The following is a 23,884-nucleotide window of genomic DNA, read 5'->3' on the forward strand; positions in this document are numbered from 1 at the left end:
TAAAAAATAAATATATTTTAAATATAGAAAGATTGTGCACACGGCTTTAAGGGTGCACGACTCTGATGTTTAGCCATGCAGAGAGCCATGTGCATTATGGCTAAACTGAAACTGAGTCATCAACAGGTCAATGATTTCATACACAACAGCTATGACTGGAAAAACAACAGGCATTCACACAAAGTCAAACTTCAGACTTCAACATTATTGAAATTCTGTGAAGAGACCTGTGCAGAATCAAATGCCTGCAAACTCAATTAATCATGAGGTCTGCTGGGTCATTGACACACAGCTTTTTCACGTTGTCCACATGCACAGAACCGTAGAACTGAAAGACGGTGCTGTTAAGAGTTGCACCATAAACTAACATTGGAAACACACCACTTAATAACTAGAAATCTGGTTTGAAGGGCTGCAGGGTGGTCTTGCTTTGTTTTATCTGTAACTAACAGCTGTTGTTTTCAGTTTATCACAAAAAAATAAATGGCTAAAAGAGTTAACTTTTAGCCATTTAAAAAAGGCTGTGGAATTAAGTCTTCTTCAATTTTACCAACAAAAGACAGAGACTAAAGTAAATGAAATCAAAGTGCCTAAGTAAATTACGTAAAGGCCAAAGGGAGAATCAGTAAAGGGGAAAAGGAACATTGTTTTAATAATATATCATGATAAACTTCTGTTGATATGTTGGAATTCCCGAGTTTACTTCCAAACTTCACAATACTATTTACTATAGATAGTAAAAGAAGTCTGAACTACTGTAGACTAATGTAGAAAAATTTATAAATGATGAATAAATTAAAAATATATACTATGTATGCATGTATATGTACTGAAATTAGCATGTTAATGTTTAAACCTTAAGATGTCAAACTTCAGTAAAAAATTGTGAATATTTTATTTTATTTATTGGCTTTTTGAAGAATATAATGCTGTTTTATTCATAGGCAAATTTTCTGTCTCCAGATTTTTTCATTTAATGTGAATATTTGTCAACTAATCTTTACAGATTTGTTTGTTTTATAGCCCTATGATTCGGGTGAATACTTGATAATAACAGGAGTGCTTGGAGACATTCCTGTAATTCTTCAGAGCAAAACATTTAACATTGAAGAGCATTACCAGTAATTTTTTTTTCTTCAGAATTCAGCTAACCTTAGGCTTCAATGTCTCCATGCCAGACTACCAAGGTAATATTACCTGCTGCTTTTCATCAGCCTGCGCTTTAACACATGTACAATAAGCACAGGAGGTCAGCCAAATGAACCACCATCTGTCTCCATCACGCTGTAGCCTCAGTGTGCATCCGCAGGTGAGACATTTGGCCAACTGTGCTGGAAAAAAAAAATGCTTCTTTATTTAGCGCCTGCTTCTCTGAAACAAGGACGTGGTATTTACTTGATTAGATTCCTTATAAGATTGTTATTTCTGTGGGTCAATGTACTGCCAGAATATGCTGCAGTGCATTATGAAATGTCGTCAGTGTTGCAGTGGCATTGTTGCACAGTGGTGAATAACTTTTTTAGTACATTAGTCATGTTACAGCATGCTGAGAAATACACAGGAAGTAGCACCTTGAAAAGCATGCTGAAATACATAAAGCAGTAACTAACCTTTTAATAGCACAGGGATACTTTTCATATTTAGTATATTTATAAGTTTTTTAAATATACAACTATGGATAAGCAAAAACAACAATATTTGTCTTCTCTTAGAAAAAAATCCCTCTGAAATCAAATAATATATTTGTTTTTGTCTTCAGAGAGTGACTGAAACATTCCACAAGAATATTATTGCTAAGTGCTCATTGAAATAAAGATTTTCCTAAAGAATATAGATGTGGTTAGAACTGTGTAATGTTTCTGCTTAATCGGCTGAAGAAACAAAAGCCAATGGACTAAGTAAAAGGTTCTGGGGGACAAATACCTCTGTTTATATATTTAGGAAACACAGCTTGCACTGTCTCCCCATTCCATATAAAAACAACTGTTATGCACATTGCTTTCCTGAAAAAAATGCTCTTTACATCATGAATCTTATATTAGAATTGGATACCAGGCAGGTTAATGGATGCTGTTTACCTGGCAAGTACGTAGCACAACAATACAGTGTGGGAAGAAGGAGAGCATCCAGGTACGAGTTGTGTTGTATATTCATTTGTGCAAAGTTCTAACACGAATGAGCTGCTTTTTATGCGGATGATGTGCTGAGAAGTACTAAATATTGTACTTTGAGTAAAACACCTTCATGGAAACGGCATTCTCTGGCTCGCAGTGGAATATTATGAATGTGCAAAAAATCAAAATGGTTCAAGAACATGCAAACATCCAGAGTTTGAGTTTTATTTCAGCAGCACTCTTTAAAACTGCAGTGATAAAGAGATATATGTGTGCTCGTCCTCGTTTGTGTGCACATGTCCATTAAGTTGTGCACAATTGTGAAAGCTGCTAGATCTAGATTTGAAGTGATTTGCATATTGCCGGCTCTAAACGTTGACTCGGGAAGCCATGTTCATGGAAAAGCTGTGCACAGATCTGCAAAAGATAAGGTGATTTATTGAACAAGCAGTTGCACAATTATGTGCATTTTTTGTTAAAGGTTTGCGATAAACTATGCTTTCAAGTCTCATCTGGTGAAATGTGCAGCCTTTTGTTCACAGTTGGGGGGAAAAAAAGCATAAGATGACAGAAGATGGTATTGGTGTCCAGACTAAGACATCTGCTGGCTATATAAAGAACACAGACTAGTCATCAACTCATCATCTCTCTCCTTATTTGCCTCAGTTCAAGTAGCAAAGTGGTGTGAAAAAGGTTTCACTTCCTGCAGGTAAATCAACCAGGTTCCCTCCTGAAGCCACTTTCACGTCACTCACTGATAATATATCAGCCGGCCTCTTCACTTCCAAGATCCAAGAAGCATTTCATTGAAAAGCGTTTGATAGTTTTACTTGTAATATTCATATCAGGTAAAAAGGAGAGTGAAAACATTATACTTGCAAATAGATTATTGCTGTAACATGATTAGGCCTTGATCATATTTGTTTGTTTGTTTGTTTTTTGTTTGTCTGCTATTGTCGTGAAGAATGATAGATTCAAGTAATATCAGTTTGGATTTATGCAGTTTTCAAATTACATCACAAACACGTTTAAACAAGTTTATACTGTTTTTTTTTGGGGGGTTTTTTTGTTTTTTTTTACTGAGTCAGTTTTGTTGTTTCAGAACAACTTGGTTGAATTTCAATTTGTGAAATTCTTTTGGCTTCTGAAAATGCTGAGACAGTGTAAGAAAGGCAAGACAAATCTCCAGATGACAGTTTTATTGAGCGCTATAGCTTAAGGGAGGGTACATGAAGGTCTAGTCTGTTAGAAATTTGAGTGAGAAAAGCGAATGAAAGATGACTTGGGCAGTTTGTGTGCTTTGTGCTGAAGATTGCTTTGGTGAAAGAAATAGTCTCAGAGATGTGCATCTTTCCAGAAAAGTGGACTTTTCTGGAAAACTGAAGACTAAAGCTCTTCAGATTTGTATCTTATATTAGGTACTGTTGACTGTTGTAGCAATACTGCATATGTACTAATATCAGTAAAAACCAAGCAAACAAAACACAATTTCATACTGAGGAAAAGTTTTAGCCTGAATGGAAGAGGCTAAGGTTCTCCTACAGTATGAAACTTGTCTCTAAAAATCTTTTAGTAAAAATCCAGATTAATATTCCCAGAGGCCGAGGTTAATACCTAATCTGTTGGGTCTCCAAGACCAAATCAGATTTCTGCACAATAAACCACTCAGTTCTCAAATAAATTATGACTGTTTACCCAAACACCAACTTATCAACCATAATTAGTTCTCATGTCTTTTTACTTTTACTTGTTGGTTATGTGCACAGAAAATTAAGGTAGCAGATGATTCATGTATAACAACAGGTTCTGAGAATATTTCATATCAGGTTCAGACTAACCACCTGATATAATAGTGAACTGGTATAAAAACCAAAAGTAATTTCATTCTTACCTTGCTTTTCTATGAGAGTTCAGTTCTCAGTTTGTGTTTCCACAGGAAGATGATTGACTGCACACAACCTCCAACATTCATTTCCTGTGCAAATCAAATCCTTTTTCTCTTGAGCTAATTGTCCATTGTAAATGTGAAGATGGCTTAAAAGTGGCGTTCAGTTAAACCGCTTCAAAGTTTTTCAGACTGTTCTGTTGTGAGACTGTATAAATTAGTGTTGGCACTTCTTGGAATAGACGCTACATTCAATCTGAATCTGAATTAGTACAAAATGAAAATGCAAAGAGACTTATCTACTCTATCTGCAAATGTGATGTTAACTCCATCTAACCATTTCACTGAAACATATTTTAAAACCATCAATTTGAGCAGAACTGTTCCCCACTCAGAATTTGTCTTTTTAAAATTGTAACCAGCATCCAACCACATTTGTTTGTCACCCATCTGTTGCATCAGTTCAATGCATCGCATTTGCTTTAATCCATACGGTTCACATTCACAGAGTAATTTCAGCACGTGATGCATTGGTGGAAAAATAAAAATCAGCTTCCACTCAGCCTTACTGTTGTGTCACTCTGCGTCACGAGCACTAAAATGTTAAAATCACTGCCTTCTGTGTCGGATTAATAGAGGGTTTGGCTTTTGATACAGATATCAGTGACATCCTGCTACCCTCTGCAGAATGTTAGATAGAGGCCGAGTCGATTGCGAGCATTATCCGTTTAATTTATATGTGAGAGAAAGTGGCTGCCTATGCTTACATTAAATTTAAAATGCTGCCATTCTCCAGTTCGCTGCACGCCAGTTGTTCATTCTTCAAAAGCTTCCCACGATGTGAGCTAGTGCCTTACTTTCCGGCAAAATATTTTAATAGTCTCAGACGTTTCTTATAGAGCTCGACAAAGTCCGGGGAGTCACTTGAACTCTGAAATAGATTTTCAAACCTGAAAACTAAGGAGTTTTATGACCTTTATGACCATTAAACAAATGAAGGTTTTTTGACCTTCATTTGTTTTAGTTAAACAAATGACAGAAATGTTTCAAAATATATCAAAGAACAGATGTTTTGTAAATCCGAAGTTTCATGCATCTTGTAAAAACAAACAACAAAAAAAGAACCACCAAGGAGATTTACTGCTTAATGAATAATAATTTTCTACAAAGTCCAAAATACTGCACACAATCACAGATTTGAGATGTTCCACTGGCTTCTGAATGAAAGTCATTTTGGGCCCGTGAGCATACTTTCTATCTATATGATTGCATAAATATCCTGATTATCTTTTTTTTTTAAATTATTTTAATCAAGCAATTTAAAATAATTTATATTAATCAGCATCTCTATTTCATAATAAAATGCTCCCTTCCTGCCAATGTATATCTCCTGTCTCACAGTTTTTATGAAGATGGAACGATTAAAACTTTTCACTTTAGCAATAGTCATAATGTAGCTTCTTACTGGTTTGTATTAAATACTTGGCCACTTAATGCAGCTGGAAGTCGATTCATAATTAACCACACTCAGACGTACACAGATCTGTGTTAAATGAGAAGTAGGTTTTCTGTAGTATGATTTAGTTTATTGTTGTTTTATTGTTCTATTTATCTATTTCCATAGACAAGCTAGCATTAGAAATGAAATATCAAAATAACATGTGGGGTGATTTCTTCTTTTCTTTTTGCTGTTCCAGCCATTAGGCAGACAATTACTGCAGTTAGTGTGTCTTTGGTTTTGCTGAGTATGATATTATTGACTGTTAGTAGCAACCATGATAAATATTCATTTAAACCTAAGGCAGAAATATAAATCATTTGTATGAATTTGAAGCTGTTGCCTTGAGAAATTCTTCACATGCACTGCTGGACATGTATTCAACTTTATACAGGATGTCTCGAAGAGTTTTTTTCCCAGTAAATCAAAAAAGTGAAGTAGTGAAGTACAATGACAAAAAGGAAAAACTCTGCAGTGAGCTTGGTTTTAACAAAAATATCTGTACTTTAATCTTGGACAAAAGGTGGAAATGGTTCTAACCAGGAAACATTTTGTTCCTTGAAAAATCCAAAATACCTGCATAGCATATCATAAGTCTGACAAGAAATTTAATAATGACACCGTTCTATTACCATAAGCATCAATTAGCCATTAAGAAATAAAATAATCCTTCATAGTGCCACTTTGAAGTACCAAAATTTAATCCTCACCTGAGTATTAAGAAGTAAATGGAGTGAAAATGATGTATTTAAATTTTTGAGGATTTTTTCTTATTACAGTCAGCCCTAGAAGGGATGATCATACAAAGAGAATACAAACAATGGGTTAAAAGGAGCTTAGTTGTTTCTTCTTCTCCAGGAAATAAACAAAAGAATTCAGACTCCTTCACATGTGCAAAACTGACAAGCACTACAAGTATAATGTAAATTTTCTCCTCATGTCCACTAAAAGAGGCACTTAAATCCCACTATGTGTTTGTATTTCACTTTTTAAATTAGTTGCAGTTTTAATTAGCGTAACAGCACAGTTGTCACTTAAAATAAAAGTGACATCTTTACAGGAAACTTGTAATTGATTTTGTGCAGCCACTTTTCCAGACACGCATAATTTGTTGTACCCTGTTGAAGTGAAGTCATATAAGTTTAAAAGTAGGAGCAGTGAGTAATTGCACTCAAGCAAGATTTGTGTTATTTCAAAATAATTGTACTCAAGTTGAAGTACACATAAAAAGACATTACTCAAGTAAATTTAACTATTCACATCCCACCTCTGCTTACCTCCTCTACAAACCCAACATTTGCTTTTGCATTTTAAAACATTCAAATAGTGCTACATGAATGCTAACCATGTACCGGTTCCTGCTGATGCCTCATTACCCGATCCCAAATTGCACACCTGTCAAAGAGAGGCCACAATGTAGTGAAAAGAAGAAGAAGAAAAAAACAATCTTTTTTCATTAGTCTTCGTGGGTAGCAGGTCTCCAGTGACTGTTCTGTATGTTTGGGAAGTCGCAGACAGAGATGCTATCATCGTGAGCCCACGCGCTCCGTGACTGAGAGAAACACCTAAGGATGGTGGACATTTTATCAGGTTTATGCTTGTACATTTGTAGTGCATAATACATATAGATGACACGTTTTTAATATAAAACATGATGTGTGTTTCATATTGCAACACGATTATGTAGCTTGGTCTTAAAGTGTGGATCTCAGGAGTGATTGCTCCTCCGCTGTGTCATCGGGATGCGGTGGGTGTGGATTGATATTGTTTTTCAAGTGTGGATGCGCCAATGATTGTTTTTATTCTGAGTGACCACGAACCATCTATTGCAGAAATAAAGTAATAGAATAAGGAAGAGGCTATTAAGAACAGACACTAATAGCTGCTGTTTCTGTAAACAGCTTATTAATAGATGTAGGCAGAGCAAGTGCCAGACACCATAGGGAGACATTGAATAGCATGCATAACTTGTGTCATTTTGCATGATTCATCCCATGTTTTATGCCTGCAAATATGCTGAAAATGTGACTTTGCGTCCGAATTTTTCTCATTAACTTTGCTTATGCATTCATCCAATTAATTGAATAGCCTTTGACTGTAGAGGTTTCTTTCTGCCTGCAGGCCCCCTGCACACTTTATCTTAGTACTGCCATATAGTATAACAATTAATAAGTGTATAATCTCAAGCATTGGGCTTCTGCATAATAAGAAGGTTGAAAAGATAACGTTGATTTAAATAGCTTCTCTTTGCTTTTCTTTTGTGTCAATGTTAATGTGTGAGATTTTATGGGACGGACCAAAACAAAGTAATGATTAGTAATGAAAGAAAAGTGATGGAGGCCAGGGTTTCCCCCAGAAAACTTGCCAAGCCCGGTGCTCAGGGCGCTTCAGCAGTCATCCAGCCACCCGCCGTGTTTCTGAGTTAAAACGTGTTTAAACCTGACAGGAAATGTTTAAATATTATTGTATAGTTATGCATTTTTGGAAGACTGGAAGATTAACACCTAAACACCAATTATAATTCTTTTTTACAAAAGGTTGTCTTAAAATCTAACCTGAATAAATTAACAATGTTATGCCTGGTGGGGGCAAAAGTAAAGCCTGGTGGCCCGCCAGGCTTATAACACAGAGGGAAACCCTGGCTGTGTTTCAATATAATTTGTTGATTCAAATCAGATGTACAAATGTATTGAACTTTACAAATATATTGTCTAGTGGATAGAACTGTTCAGAGAAAGCTAATTAGTATATTAAGTTTTTCACAAGAAATAAAGAGAACAGAGTTAAGATGGATAACAGTGCTCTTTTCAGATTAGATCAAAATTCAAGTTTTTGACCTGCATGTTGAACACAATGTCTGGCAGAAAACCAATGGTATACCCATATGGTGCCGTGAGGAAGATTTTCTTCCAGCAAGGACAGGAGAGTAGACTTCATCGGCAGATGGAAAGAGCTAAAAATATGACAACTTAGAAAGAAAATCTGCAAATGACTTGTAACTATAATTACAATGAAAGGAGTTCCTATAAAATATTGTTGCAGGGCGACTAAATACTAATGCTTGCTACACTTTGCTTATTCTTGCAATTTTTGCTGATCAACCACATAAAATCCCCAAGACTTTTATGAGGTTGAATCAGCAAAGTGAAACTGAAAATAATTATGATTTCGCTGATTGATTCTTTTAACGGCGAATGAACTTTGTATTCAGCAAGGTTATTGTAGACTTGCTGAATACAAAGGGCCACTATATTTTAATTTGAAAGTAAAGCTCTCATAAGATGAATCTACTGTTGGTATCAGGTAGAGTCATTTTCCTTGTTTATATCTGTCTACATTATGAAAACTTTGGGGTTATTAGTGCACATCTTTCCTGATATTCAAATGAATCAAACCCTTCAGTGGGTTACGCTAAGTGATGAAGCTATCAATTATCTGTTTACAACTTGTTGAAAACATTTCATATTTCTACCACACAGTTTGGAATAAATGACTGAATTCATACTCATTAGGACACTCTGGTAGAGGTGACCGATTGGCAGCAGCTCGCAGATGCTCATTAAAAGTTATACGGGGAATGTGTAAACAGTTCTGCTTTGCTGTAAACCCAGAGGAGGTTCATGACCCGTTACACTACAGTATGTTTGTAGAGACTGATTTGAAATCATGTGTCACATTCATTTGAGTGAAAATGAAAGATAATTGCGTTGTTCCCAGAAGATAATTGGTTCATAAAATTGCTAGTGAGCTGTCTGAAAAGTTTGAATTATAGTCGCCTCGTACAGTGAGCCAAATCTGACTTTTCACTGACTTTACTAACTGCCTCTGCTAGTTGAACTTCTTTTCTTTGGCAAACATTTACTAATGGTATTCTTGAAGGCTGTTTGTTTTATTCTCCAAACAGCCACAGGGCTGTGCATGTAATGTTAGCAAAAAAAAAAAATCTGAACACACATTATCCAAGCTGGTCTGGCTCTGCAGCGATTGCACCATGGCATCTGCTTTAGGCCATTATTGCAAAGTGACATTATGCACAATGTGAGCTGCATTATGCTCATCCGACCTTCTTAGCCTCCGCATTTCCTTTCAAAAAAGGAATTAAAATATATTGATCACCACAACAGGAGTCTGTTTTCACAGCTTTTAACATATTTGCGAGCGCAGCTTGACAGCAGAGTCGGATATTGTCTGCGGGCGAAGGACAATATGAAAGCTTTTGCTGGCTCAATCATGTTTGCTGTCAAATATTGCTTGTTTTTGTGTTGCATTTGTGTTTGAAGTTTGATCCAAAATGTGCCCTTACCATGAGAGAGCAGGGCCAGGATAGGGGTTTCAACCACCCACGGTCTAATCCTCCATCATCAGTCACGCAACATGGCCGTGGTTATGCGCTGCTAAATTAATTGAAACTAGTTTTACAGCTAGAAGCAAATGTGTTCTCAATACAATCCTTCATTTGCAACCTTTCAACATTTAATGCAATGAAAATATCACAACTATTTGCTGCTACTAATACAAAGAGATTCAACTGAAAGAACATCAATTTGTCTGCAATGTGTTTCTGTCGTCATCTATATAATGATAAATGTGTAATTCAAATTCAGAACTTTCATAAGCATTTTCAGTCCCTTTTTGACCATTTCATTATTATTTCCAATTTCTGACCGTTTCTAGTTATGTGTTGGCTGTTCAAAAAAGTTTTTGCTGCTCAAAAAGATCAATATATTCAATTTTGTGACTATATTTGTAGTCACCATATATTGTTCGAAGTCTTAACCTCCTCTGAATGAACTCCCCACTCAAATGTTAAGCATCAATCCATGCAGTTTTTTTTTTTTTTTTTTTATTGCAGTCGTGGTAAACATCTTAAATGGTGACTTTAACTCAACCATTCTCTCTCCTCTCATTTTGTGGAGAGCGATTTTAGTTGGAAAGCCTTTGAATTTTGGGTGATGTCATCCAGGTGCCCATTTTCATCAGCACAACTGCTTAGGAGCAAAGCAGGCAGGTTGGTCTGTCTGACCTAAGTGCATAAAAACTGGATTCGACTCTGAATAAAAGTGGTAGAGTTTCAGCTTCTTCTGAACACCATCTGCCAGCTTAAGCTACCATGTGGTTGGCAGTTTGAAAACCAAGTATTATATTCCTTCTACTTCTTAATTATGTGCTCGTTTGAGTTAGTTTGTCACATAAAATCCAAATAAAATGTACCCTAATAAAAACTTAATAAATAAATAAGTCAAACTTCTTTAGCCAAACCACTTTTCTACAATAAAAGGATCAGTAACATACTCCATCACTGAGACTATATATGCTGCTCGCTTTTATCCACCTTCCCTAACCTTTTCTCTTAATTATCCAACCTATTTCATTAAACTATCAAATGTTGTTTTGAACTATTTTGCCTCAATAGCCTTGATTTATTTATTTGTTTTGTTTTTGGTTGTTTATTTTCAATTTTCCATCTTCCTGCTGTATCATTCCTCAAACAGGATCATGGGAAGAATGCAGCTTAAAAACTCTAATAGAAACATTGACCTCAGTCTGCAATTTCCTTTCAATACTACAACCACCGAAAATAAATCTCTGGTTTTTGTTTAGTCTTTACTGATATGTGAGTACATTAGAAGATGTCATGGTCAAAATATGTGGATCTTTAGATGGCGACACACACTGACAATTTTTTTTGTTCTGGATAAGGACTTAGAATCTGCAACCTCCCAAAGAGAATAATAATCTTTTTCTTTTTTTTTTTTTTTTTTTGCTGAAAGCACTGCAGTTCCATGTGAGGAACATTGTGTGGAGCGTGAAATAGTTTCATAAAGCTTTAGGGTTGGAGGTGTGTTTGATTTATAAGTTTTTCACATCTGAAATGGAGGATACTTTCAAGCGTATCCTTTTTTTGATACCATCTGTTGTTTAGAAGCCAAAATGTGGGCTTCCGCATATATCAGAACTAATGGAAACCTAATGGGCCATCACAAAAACGCCATGAATATGAGCTGTGACATTTGGTGGAAGCAAACAATCCCGCATACAGTGACATGTTTTGTTTCTCATTACACAAATGACTTTTCCTTTCAAAGGATGGAGATTTTTCCCTCATTCAGTCAGATTGAAAATTACCTCTACCTATTCACACTTTATTGTAATGAGAGAGGCTACCATCTGCCATCTGCCACTTTTTACAGTCAAATCTCTTTTTTTCTCTCTCTGTAGACCTAATAAGACATCAGCCATAAATATCCAAACTGCATTTTTCTGTTGATGTGGTGTGCAACAATGTTGCAAAAATGGAAGCAAGCAAATTTGAGATATGGGCCTGCATATCACGATGTGTTGCTTATTGTTCAGCAGGGAGGAGTGTGTGTCTGCTTTTTCTCTAGTCATTTCAGTTAATAACGTGTCTTGAATATATATGTTCACTTTTTTCACTAGTACAATCTTCAATATAGTGCATGGAGAATTTAGAGATATAATTTATAGTGTGAGGAGTGTGTAGATGAGCTTGATTGACAGCGCTAAGACCTTCCTCCTCGCTCTGATTGGTGTATGTCTACAAACAACAGCAGATCCAGAGGGAGGAGGGCCATGTTATGCTGTCAGGACATAGTTTCAAACAAATATGTTAAAAATATATTTTCATGATATTAACTTTAAAGAGTAACACTGTCAGTAAGACAAGTTGACACAAGGTGAAACAAAGGTTTGAGATGGGAAAGTGGATTACAGTGGACAATTGAGTCATGTTGCAGAGAAGAAAATTCATGAATCAGTAAATTCATACTGCACCCTGAATAGGTTGTGGTCCCCTGTAGCACCGGGATATATATATAGTATATATATATATATATATATATATATATATATATATATATATATATATATATATATATATATATATATATATATATATATATATATATATATATATATATATATATATATATATATATATATATATATATAAAGTCATTTTACAAATTATTATAGTGGTTATAAACTCAGAAACCTAGTCTGTATTTTCCAGAAGGAGCAAGTATTTCAACTGTATTTTCAGAATATTAGAGTAAATAACAAGCTTCCATGTAATTAACTGCAACAATGTGGCTGAGGGTAAAGATTTATATTTTTGTGTTTCTATGCTGTTTTGATGTTCTTTCTTTTCGAAGTGCTCCAACGTGTTCTTTCTTTTTTTTCAACATTTTTATTACCAGAACAGAATGAATAATGCAAGATGTCTTTGTTAGCGTGACACACCTCTTTGTTTATTGCCATGCCGCTGCTTGTGAGCTGTAAAATATGTCTATGGTGGATGCCTGTAATGGAAGTCTGCTATGACCTTGTCCTCTATGCAGACGGACTGCTCCAGTGACAGTGAGAGCGAAGATAACTTCATAGTTGTCCCACCACGAGACCACCTTGGCCTGGCTATCTTCTCCATGCTCTGCTGTTTCTGGCCTTTGGGGATAGCAGCCTTTTACTTCTCACAGGGGGTGAGTCCACACACACACACACACACACACACACACACACACACACACCACACATCAGCATGCCTTCAAAGCTGCGGTCCGTTACACATGAATGATGCAGCATCTGTTTGTCAAGGTCTAACATTTTGTGCTTTCAAACACACAGAAATACAGATTTTCATAGATTCATCAGTGTGCACACACATGTACATTCCCTTGTCTTTTTTTTTTTTTGTGGTGCATGAGTCATTACCACAAGATTAAGAACCATCACTACCAGTAAAAACCTTGCAACTGACAGTCCTAATGCAAGGCCAACTTTTATTAAGCAAGCCATCAATAACTCAAGGCCAATCTGTAAGCCTGATGCTCTGTAAACACCATGAGAGCCTCCTTTAGTGGGAGTTCATAAATCACTTTTAAGGTTCTATCTCCGAACGCCAAGAAAGGAGGCTTTCAAAATCCTTAGGTGAGAAGGACCCTTTGAACTATTGCCGTTTTCAAGAGGATTAAAGATGAACCCAATTAAAGGTGTGCCGCTGTCTTTAAAAATGACGAGCTCTCGGAAACATTACACAGGCCTGTTTCAGCTGCTTTGCAGGAGGTTAGAGAACTAAAAAGTTGGAAAAAGTGGATGAGTCTATGAACAATTGTCCAAGTTTTATTCCTTTTATCCACATTTAAGGTGTATTTTTAACTCTTTAACGCAGAAATTATAATAGCCTTACTAGACATTCACAGTGAAAAAAATTAAATTAATTTCCGTAAATAAAGAGTTTTCAGATTTTCACTTTGATAGACAACATGCATTTAAACTTTAAACTCGTTGAGAAATAAATACATTATTCCTATTGGGTGAAAACTACATACTGTTTTCAAAATAATGTTACAAACGATGTTACTTTCAGTATTTGTTTCGCTTTACACTCGATAAAACCCTCACTGCCATCTACCCACCCTACTTTACCCGTTTGACCTGTGTGTGTTACCAATACAAATTTCTATTTTTGTCCTTAAGCTCTCCCAGATGGCAAATGCTTAGCCTCTTCAGCATCTTAAACTGCCTCACCATCCTCAGCTAAAACATTCCTACAACTAGTGTAACCACAGTCTTCCTTTTATGAGATACACTCTTTGGCTTCTATCTGTTTTTTGTTTGTGGGAAAGCAAGCTAACAACAAAAAGCACTAGATTTACAGATTTTTACAACTAAGTCTGTTAGTACTTTGTTAGTTGATGTTACAATAACATCATTTTTACTTGTAAGGATCTTGAATGAAAAGGATTGACAATATTCCAGAGGTGCTAACCATTTCTGGTTGCTCTCCAGTCATGTAAACACCTCTCCACTCGACTGAGTTCACTGTCAGAATTAGCTTAAACACCAGCTTATGTCAACAAAAGCTGTCTTTTGCTGACATTAAAAGCTAATATTAACCTGCTGAAGAGCAGCTAAGCTATCGGTTTAAATTGTGATATGGCTGATGAAAACATTTCTACAGCAATCGCAGTCATTCAGGAAAATGGCTTCTAAATATGAAATTACAATAAATTATTAAATTAGCTAATGAATATTTGACCCACATTTTTACATCAAAATTTACTATTGAGCTATAAATACACATCCATGACCCCAGTGCGTTTGAGTTTTAACCAAGAACAAAAGCAAGACTCCTCTAATAGATGTCTGTCGGCTTCCATCTAGACTTCCTCCCTCTTGCACGGTTTGCAGGAAACAGCTTGAACGATGCCGTGTTGCATAAAGAAGACAAAGACCAGTCCTGTCTTGCCGCTAACCGATTCTTTCCCGTGCATCATCAGCAGGACGTAGAGATAACATATTTAAGGGATATCATTAGCACACCCACGTGCTCACAAAAGCTAATTTAAAACCAGGCACTGTACCCGTGCATTTGCTGCGGATCGACAGCCATTTTACTAAATTGCCTTAGATGATAAAGCTTGAACATTTAACCATCTTATCTTTGGAGGCAAGGAGTTCAAGTCAGTCAGTGAATTATCTTGTCAGGAGCTAATTTGATTCTTCCTAAGCAATTATGAGAACATTGTGGCAGTGTTTAGGTACGGGGGATTTTTATGCCAGTCTCCCTGCTTTAGAAGTTCCATCAAGTAGAGCTGTCATGAAAAACATAGAGGGAGTTTTAAATTACTTTATGTCATAGCTGAGTGACTCCCTGCTGTATCTTCATTTCATTTATTTTTTTTTTCTTAGGAAGAACAACCAATGAAAAAAGTGTAAATTATTTAAACATATTTAACTGTGTTGAATGTTTTTAACTGAATACAGACAAAAAGTCAGGGAAAAGTTCCCTGGATTATTGCCTATGTTCCTTTTAAAATGTGACCTAATGTTTAAATTATAAACAATATTTTTAAATGATCAATTAAACATTCCATGTTGGTCTTGCAAATAAGCTGGAAAAATGTGAACGTTTCATTTTTTTATTTTTATTTTTTTCTTACAGTGAAATAATAAATTGAGTCAATAAGTCATCCTTCTGATCAGGATCAGTCTGAGATTATTGGCTAGTTTCTAATAAAAAGAAAACATTTACATTCAATCTTATATGGGTATATCAAAAGGAAAATGATAGAAATACACCTAACCCATCAAAAAGCCGTGGGATCAGAACTCAAAAAACTAATGTTACATTTCTGATGTTTGATGTGATATTTGGGAGACAATGAATCCTCCGAATGGTTAAAAACCACCTGTGAGCATTTGTTTATTTCTCCAAACATCGTTTGAAGAAACTGTTGTCTTTTTGTCAATGAATGATGAGAGCAGCAGAGAAAGCTGAGGAATTTCAAAGATTTCAATGATTGCACATCAGCCTCACCTTTGAGATTGTTATTGACTCTTGCTATTGACTGTAAATGTCTGCGTATGGTCGATCGATAGTCATGCTACAATACAATACTTGAAGGTCGTGTTTAGTCAAATAGAGAGCATCTGGAGAGAAGTTGAGTCAAGGCACCAGGATATAGATATAAGCACAAACACAGACATTGTTTGTCTGTATCTGTTCCCTCAAACAGCTAAATTGCTGTTTGCTGAAGAAAACATTTTAAATCCCTTGTAATGCTTTTATGAATTCAGCATTTGTACCAATAAGCCTCAAACCGATAATGACTTAAGTACCATGGTTACCTGAAGAAATTTTGTTTTGACTTTAGATTGTAAACTAGCAATGAGTCCTAATTAATCTGACACTAATTGAGTGCGGGTTGTGTTTGGTGCAGACAGATTTTATTCTCTTCTCTCTCATAAGCTGTGGACTAACGTGTGGAGCTGAGGGGGCAGCAGCGATTCCGCCCTTGATTATGCAAATATAACTCCACCGAAGCTAGATTATGGCTTACAAGTCATCATAATGAATGAAAATGAATTAGCTAATTATTGTGGAGCAGCTAAATTGTCTGCTTGTCTGTGTTGAGGGCAGTCAGGACAGTGAGCGTCAGAGATGGAGACCTTCCGCTTTGCACATTGTTTGGTAAAAAAAAACTGTTAACGCTCCTGAATTGACTTCTGAAAGCAGAGTGAGCCGCCATGCAGCTAAGACTGAGATATTATCTTTTTTTTTTTCCTATGACACCCCATTTCAGTAATTTTGTCAAGGTTGTGCAGATAAAGCCCAGAAGCTTTCTAACCATTTTGCTCTCAAGGGTATCCTGACATTCACATTGACATGCACTATTAGTCTCTCACAGTTCTAATCTTATTAAGCTATATGAGAGCATTTCTTCATTTAGCTCTAATCTTTGCATATGCAGAGTGCACCAACATGTCTGATCTGTCAACATCTCAACCTTTTAGATTTTATTCATTAGATAAAAAAGAGGAACATCTGCTTCAGCATTCAGAGATCTATTTGATGTTTTGGTAGCATTGAGGATTTAGCTTTACTACACAGCAACAAAATCAGAAAACTGAAAAAGATACAAAAAAAAACAACTTGTTCTGTCTTTTTCAGATTCATGTCTGTATTTCCTTAAAAATTTTGTTTTTTAGCCACAATCTGCATTGTATTGCATTATTAAGTCATCTGTGAAAATATTCCTCAACCTTGACACTGAACCAGTTGGTGTACAGTGGAAGAACACACAGTCCACTACTAAATGTGACAAAGTGCCTACTGAGTTCTTTACTTTTTACAATTTGTGCCAGCTGCAAAGTGTTCTTTTTAGTGTGAAAGCATTCTAAATTGGTTTGCTGTTTACTGAAAACACGGTTGTGCATAATAGAAAAGCTCTCAGTGGAAACAGTGAGAGCTCGTTTCACTTTTAATACATAAGCAGCTAATTTGCATATGCTGGGAGTGAAGAGAAATGCAATCACACTTGATTAAATGTTATTTTGTGTTCTTTTAACATTGCAAGCAGCTCCTTCTGGGTTTGGGCGGCAGGCTTACCGCCTACAGGTTAAACTTTATATACACCAAAACTGAAACGTGAGATTAAGATCCAAGAATTTCACACCTGCATTGTTATTTTTATTTACTTATTTTAGTACTTTGTAGTCTTCTTAATAAATTTTACGGCTCACTGCTGAGATAGTAATAGGCTAGTAGTCATATCTTTTGCATATTACTAGGATTTTATAATACAATACCACTTTCATTATTTACAAATTAGGGTTAGGTATCAAACAGTATAATAAAACATGTGTTATTAAGAACAAAACAGTGATTGGATCAAATTGTGATTAATGTTTTTATAGTATCAGAAGGGAAGCATCACATAAAGATTTGCATGAACCTGATTTGCTTAAGTGGTTCTCTCCTCATTTCCCTCCACCTCTGGTGCTGCCTGATGCAGCTGTTCTTGGTTTCTTGATGTTCTCTCTATGTGTATTTAGGCTCACCTGTGTTTCTTGGTGTTTTGTTGCATCCTCTGTTTAGCTTGGTTTAGCTCCAGTCAGGACTGTTATCCACAATCGCACATGTGTGTGCAGAGGTTTTCCTGCTGACAATAAAAGTGACAAGATTTGCTGCTTAAGTGATTCTGCTCGCTCTTCTTCATTAAACCTTGGCTAAACATGACAATCACAATAGATTTTTATTCAGTTAATCGAAACAATAAGCAGAAAATAATCATAGTTGTCTTTAATATATCATATTATTACCAGTGTATCAAGGTTCTTTGTACTGTAACATATTTTATGTTCTTGTTTTGCCCTTTATTATATTTACCAAATAATATAGTATTGTATCCTAAACAAAACAATGATTACGAGTGAATTTTGTTTGTGTTCTTTGATATAGCACTAAATCAAGAGACATTTATCAGCCATCAGCCATCTTTGTGGAGATGCCCAGCTTCTCAGCAGAATCAGCATAAAGTAGTCAGCAAACACACTCCCTGTTCATCTTCAAACAAGAAAATACACCACTACAAAAGATCAGGCTTGATTATGACTCAGAGCGTCTGACCCTGAGGCCGATCTCATCATACGCAGGCACATCACACAATGTTGCTGAAATGAAGTCTGGAATAATGAAGGTCATTCCCCACGCTGACATCCTGCACTTGGAAGCTCTGCTTCCACACTGCAGTCTGACCCATCTGTTAACACACAGACACGTCGAATTACGGCTTCTTTAACGACAAAACTGCACTCTTCACCCTGCTGGATCTCATCAGCTGAGGACAACAGATGCATCAATGTGCCAGCAGCGATGTAATTAAGCCAAACAGATTTAATGTAGCGAAGGACAGTGTCACTGGAAAACACAAAAACTATTTGAAACGAGAATGAAAACACAATGGAATAATTGCTCCTTCCTATATTCTGTCAATTCCTCACAACACTGCAGTACTCTGACAATGAACACATCACAACACATTAAGTGAATAAATTATGGACATTTGACGACAGTCTAAAAAAGGTTTTGTTTCAATTTAAAGATTTCATCTAACCAAACTGGAGCAGCTTCAAAAACAGGATCTGCACTGGAATAACAAAATTACCTGCAACCTTAACTGCTTCATATAAAAAGTAGTAGCAAAAAATGAGAAAAATTAACATTGCACTTCTTTGCCAAAATTACTTTTTTCCCTTGAAGACAATAAAACGAACACTGACTGCACTTTTATTTGATTGAAATCATCTTTTTAATACCCTTGATTTTCCCATTTTTTAAAAATCATCCGCTTCACATCAGATCTCAGAAAACACAAAGTTACCACTGAATTAACCTCAACAGTGTTCGGAAGAAGGTCCAGCAGAGACTTTACTTCTGGGCTGATCTTCCCTCCATGCAGAACTTTTACAGGTCTATAGTTAGAGAGACAACAGCTGACATCTTTGCAGATCCCACACAATCTGGACACAAACTATTTAGACTTTTATCTTTGCCACTATAGGGCAATATCTTCAACAAGAATATGTTGAGACAGTTTGTTCCCCTGGGTGGCTCTCCAATAAAAATGGCATATTTACACTATTTCAACCTTGTCTTCCTCTTGTGTGTATGTATTTACAATAAAAACATTTATTTTAATTTCCCTCCCTCTACATTTATATTTAAATTGTCTCCCTTGTGAGTCAAAGTCCTTGTTGATGTGCACAGATTTGGTGAATAAACCTGGTTCTCAATCTGCTTTCCTTCATTTTCTCTTTTCCAGACCACCAAGGCGGTGAACAAAGGAGACTTCTCACTGGCCAACATCGCCTCCCGGAGGGCTTTGTTCCTCGCTGCCCTAGCCATCACTATAGGCACCGGTGTTTATGTAGGAGTGGTGGTAGCTCTCATTGCCTACCTCTCTAAACCAGGACACATATAGCAGAAGCACCCTGTTTTCCATCTCCTGGGAGCCTGGGAAAAGAACAAACCCCCTCTGGGGAGACAGAGTTGCACCTGCAGACTTTGAGAAAACTTTTATGTGGATGTACAGTTTTTTTCTGTCTTTTCTTTTCCATCCACCTTCCTCTCTTTTCTGCCTTCTCCTACAAAAGACCATCTGGTGTCCAGGACAAGCCACATTGACTAGAGACAGACTAAGCTTCAGGGGAACGATGGGGGCACACAGGAAAAAAGGGAACTTTGACTTATTTGGCTGTTTTTATCTCCACAGATGTGATGACAAAGTTTCTTTCGGTTGACTTGGTCCTTGTTGTCTTTGACTGGATTTTATCTCCCCAGGTTCCTATACTGAGCTCCAAAGGAGAAAACAGAGAATATCATTCAGAAATCAAGTAACTGACTATCATCGTTAAAGACGCTAAGAAATAATATGCTCATTTAAACCAACTCTGCATTTATTACAGCTAATGTTATATCTCAAATTTCTTTGGGCAGACTTGTCTTGCAGAAATGCCAGCTATGAATGCACCTTCGTCTTTGACTCATCAGCTTGAACTATTGGCATTTGTACTGGACTGACTTCCTCACAAACTAGGAATAAGATTAAGAATAAATGCATCCAATGTCCAGATAATGTTAAGAAAGATCCTATAATTTTTTTTCTCCTTTTGTCCTGTCGCAACACAAACGTCATTGTAATTTGTTGTTATTTTCTGTGTAGACCAACACAAAGAATTGTATTTTGTATCAACTGAACTGTTTTATGCAATAACCTTTTGAATTGAGGACTGACTGCATGGTTGAGAATTCAGGACAGAAGGCACAAAAATCCTCTAAATTTTAGAATGTTTCTTAGAACGTCCCAAAAACATGTTTGTCAGGTTGCATAATCACAATGCTGTCCAACAGCATTGTGATTATGCAGGTAGCATAATCACAATGCTCCAGTCTCCACTGAGAGACTGGAGATGTCCACTCCAGTCTCTGAGTGTACTGGGGCAGATGCCCAGTCTCTGAGTGAACATCTGCCCCTGTCCACTGGGGCAGATGTATCAGTCTCTGTATCAGACTCAAAACTCTTGAGACTGATACACCAGTCCCAAGAGTTTTGGTGTATTTAGCTTTTCCCCAGAGTACGATGCTATCACCGCTGTTCAAGGTGAGAATGGCATGTTCAGAGTGTTTTGCAATGCTAGTTTTCTGCCAACATGATTAAATACGCTCTCCTCTGGCCAGAGGACCTTCTAACACACGTGTGCTGTTATCCTACGTAGCTCTTGGCAAACTGCTAATGGGAAAATATATGACTTTTTCTTGTCTCTTTTACACAGTGAATGGATTTCTAGAGTGGGGTGCACAGTTAATAGTTGTCTTCTTTACAGAAAACAACACCTGGCTTATGGACCTCTGAAGCTTCTGCATAGGGCTCTTGGAGGACAGCAATGGCTATTTAGTTGTGCTATACTCTACATGTTTGGATGAGTGAAAAAAAATACCATGGCCAATGTTGAAAACATGGGAGTTTGTCTGAAAAGCTACCCCTACTTTTGTCTGTAGATGCTGCTAATTTTCTAGAGTTCACAGAGCAGTCGCAGGCAAAAGGTTGTACTAGTTTTTATTTATGTACATCACAGGAAAAGGTACTGATCTAGACCACTCACAGAATTTTATTTGTAAGAAAAAACATGTATCGTTTCCTTTTTACTTTATTCGTATGTGCTAATTTACGTTGGTCATACAAAATCCCAGTAAAACACAATAATGTATGTGTTTTGTGAAATGACAAAATGTAAAAATGCAAGATGGCTCCTCCTTCAAGAGACTGTACAGAAGAAGATGTTGATAGAGGCTTTCTTCTCTTCAAAGTGTTAAATTGACATAAGTCACAAAAATACATATCGGTGCCTCAGTCCTGTGTGTTTCCACAGAGAAAGTGTCCAAACGCCACATTCACACCTGATGGAAGACAAACTCTTGGCGTCCCCTGTTGTTATAAAGAGGTCCTCACTAATCTCACTTTAAAGAATGTCAGAAGCACATATTTGAGTTCTCCAGATGGTCTCTAGGGACCAAAATAAAATATTTAAAATAAACCCTTGCCCATCCACAGGAAGGTAATAAATCATGTAGATAATATCATTTAAAAGAATGCCTTACATATTTTTCATGAATAAATAGAAAAATGCCATCTGACAGCTTTGAATTTTGCTCTAATCTGTTATTCAGTGCATGAGTCCTGCCATACCGGCAGTATACTGCAATGCATGATTGGTTGGACAGTATAACTTGTTTTTCTATGTCAAATAAAAGTTCAAGCTGCTGTAAAACAGACCACACTTTGCACAACTCTTGAATCTAAATTCCACTCTTCAGCTAGTAACAAAAAATAAATTAAAAAAATCTTAAAACATAGTTTTATGCCTTTAATGAGTGAGATCTTATTGAAGGCTTCATCTTAGCTGACTTGAATTGTTATTCTCTGGCATTTCAACTGACTCTTGTGCGCTGAAGGTTAGAAACCAGACATACTTTTGAGCAGTGAAGTCTTAGGAAGTTAGATGTTACATTTTCTGCACAGGTACTGCATTCTTTGCTCTGGACAATTAGGCTACAAAACGAGCTTTGCGGTGTATTCCCCAGAGAACAACCTTGAAATAACACAGCCACATTAATTTCACTAATAAGCTACGTTTGGTTTTGCTTGTTGCTGTAAAAACCTTTGCAAAGGTAAAGAGTTGTTTTCTTTAAATGAAAGCCAGTTTTGAGTTGCCTTTTTATGAAAGCCAGACACAGATTTACAGCGTAATGCAGACTGATTGTAACGGTTTATTTTTCGAAACTTGTCTGAGTTTTTCTGATCTGAATAGGCTGGCTTCATCGGCTCTTAAAGCCAAAACCCAACTGGACCACAGGTCACCACAGAAACTCTGGGTCTACAGGTTTCAGTGAACACACGCGTCATCCTCATCAGTGAAGTTATCGCGAAAGACATTTTCCTCCTTTCTGCAGAAACGCATTTACATGCATTCACTCATTGAGCGTGTCTTTCAAACCTGTTTTGTTTTCTGACCTAGTTCTGTACAGTATGTCAAAACGGTTTGTGAACTTTTCTGCTGCTGCTTTTATTTCTTGTCCAGCGATAACCTGAGTCCACGCAACAAATGCGATTCTTAATGCCGGGGTGACAGACGTCTGTTTGTGTTGTGCACATTTATGTTTTTGAGTTCTTTCTTTCTATTTTTGTGTGACTGCATCGTGTAAATAGTGTAAATAAGATGCAAAAGCATTCTCAAATGTACTGGAAAAATAAACCTGAACAGATGTGTGTCTTCTTAAAAGCACAAATGTTTTTTTTTTTTTATTATTATTATTATTTATTTTTTGATTGTTTTGTTCTCTGGGAGTTGAATAACTCGAAGATATATAATTATCTGAAACTATCCCCGCAGCCTGAGAGAATTGAGTTCATAAAGCAAAAAGCAAAGCCAGACTGAGTCACAGAGTGTAGGCTGTTTTGCTAGGAAGAGACAGAAACTTGGATCAGAACCAATCTCATTGATTTATGCAAGAAATAAAGCTGTTCTTGGAGTTGCTAATATGTAAATATAATACCAGCATCAAATCTAGGTCACAAGCAGCGTTTATTTTATTTATTTGACCAGTTTTATACATTTATTTACACTCTGAGTTCAATGCCCATGTCCAAAGTGTTTATAACTAGTATGCTACATGTCAGTTTTATCTAACATTCTGTCAGTGTTAGAAAGCAAAGACCAGCTAATGTCGTTTTTGAATTTGAGACCCAACTGATTTTAATCACCGCATCATCATGCTCAACATAGGCTTTCTTTAAATGACTGTGTTTATTACTGCACATTCAGTTTAAACATTGCTTGTTAGTTTTATAGTTATTGTACACAAATGCATCCACATATTTATTGGCTTTTAAAACTGAAGAGCTGCTTTTTCAGTTTCATTATGAGAAAATTGACTACATTCTGTTTTTATCACTGTAACAAAGCATGGCATTGCCTTATTTGGGAATATTTTTACTCAATTTGTCCAAATTACCAAAAATACAACAC

General features: G+C 36.4%; 1 protein-coding gene across 1 annotated transcript in view; it reads left to right on the top strand.

Annotated features, from left to right (window-relative positions):
• The window catches only part of syndig1l (synapse differentiation inducing 1-like), a 32,948-nt gene extending 9,811 nt beyond the window's left edge, over window positions 1-23,137 (top strand). The window contains exons 3-4 of the mRNA XM_055044651.1: window positions 12,856-12,993; window positions 19,621-23,137. Of these exons, the coding sequence (XP_054900626.1) occupies window positions 12,856-12,993; window positions 19,621-19,779 (297 nt within the window). The 3' untranslated portion in view covers window positions 19,780-23,137. The remainder of the gene's footprint in view (window positions 1-12,855; window positions 12,994-19,620) is intronic.
• Window positions 23,138-23,884: the final 747 nt, after the last annotated feature.

Source organism: Poeciliopsis prolifica, unplaced genomic scaffold, assembly GCF_027474105.1.
Source record: "Poeciliopsis prolifica strain line A6 unplaced genomic scaffold, Auburn_PproV2 SCAFFOLD020, whole genome shotgun sequence".
In the NCBI taxonomy this organism is placed as follows: domain Eukaryota; kingdom Metazoa; phylum Chordata; class Actinopteri; order Cyprinodontiformes; family Poeciliidae; genus Poeciliopsis; species Poeciliopsis prolifica.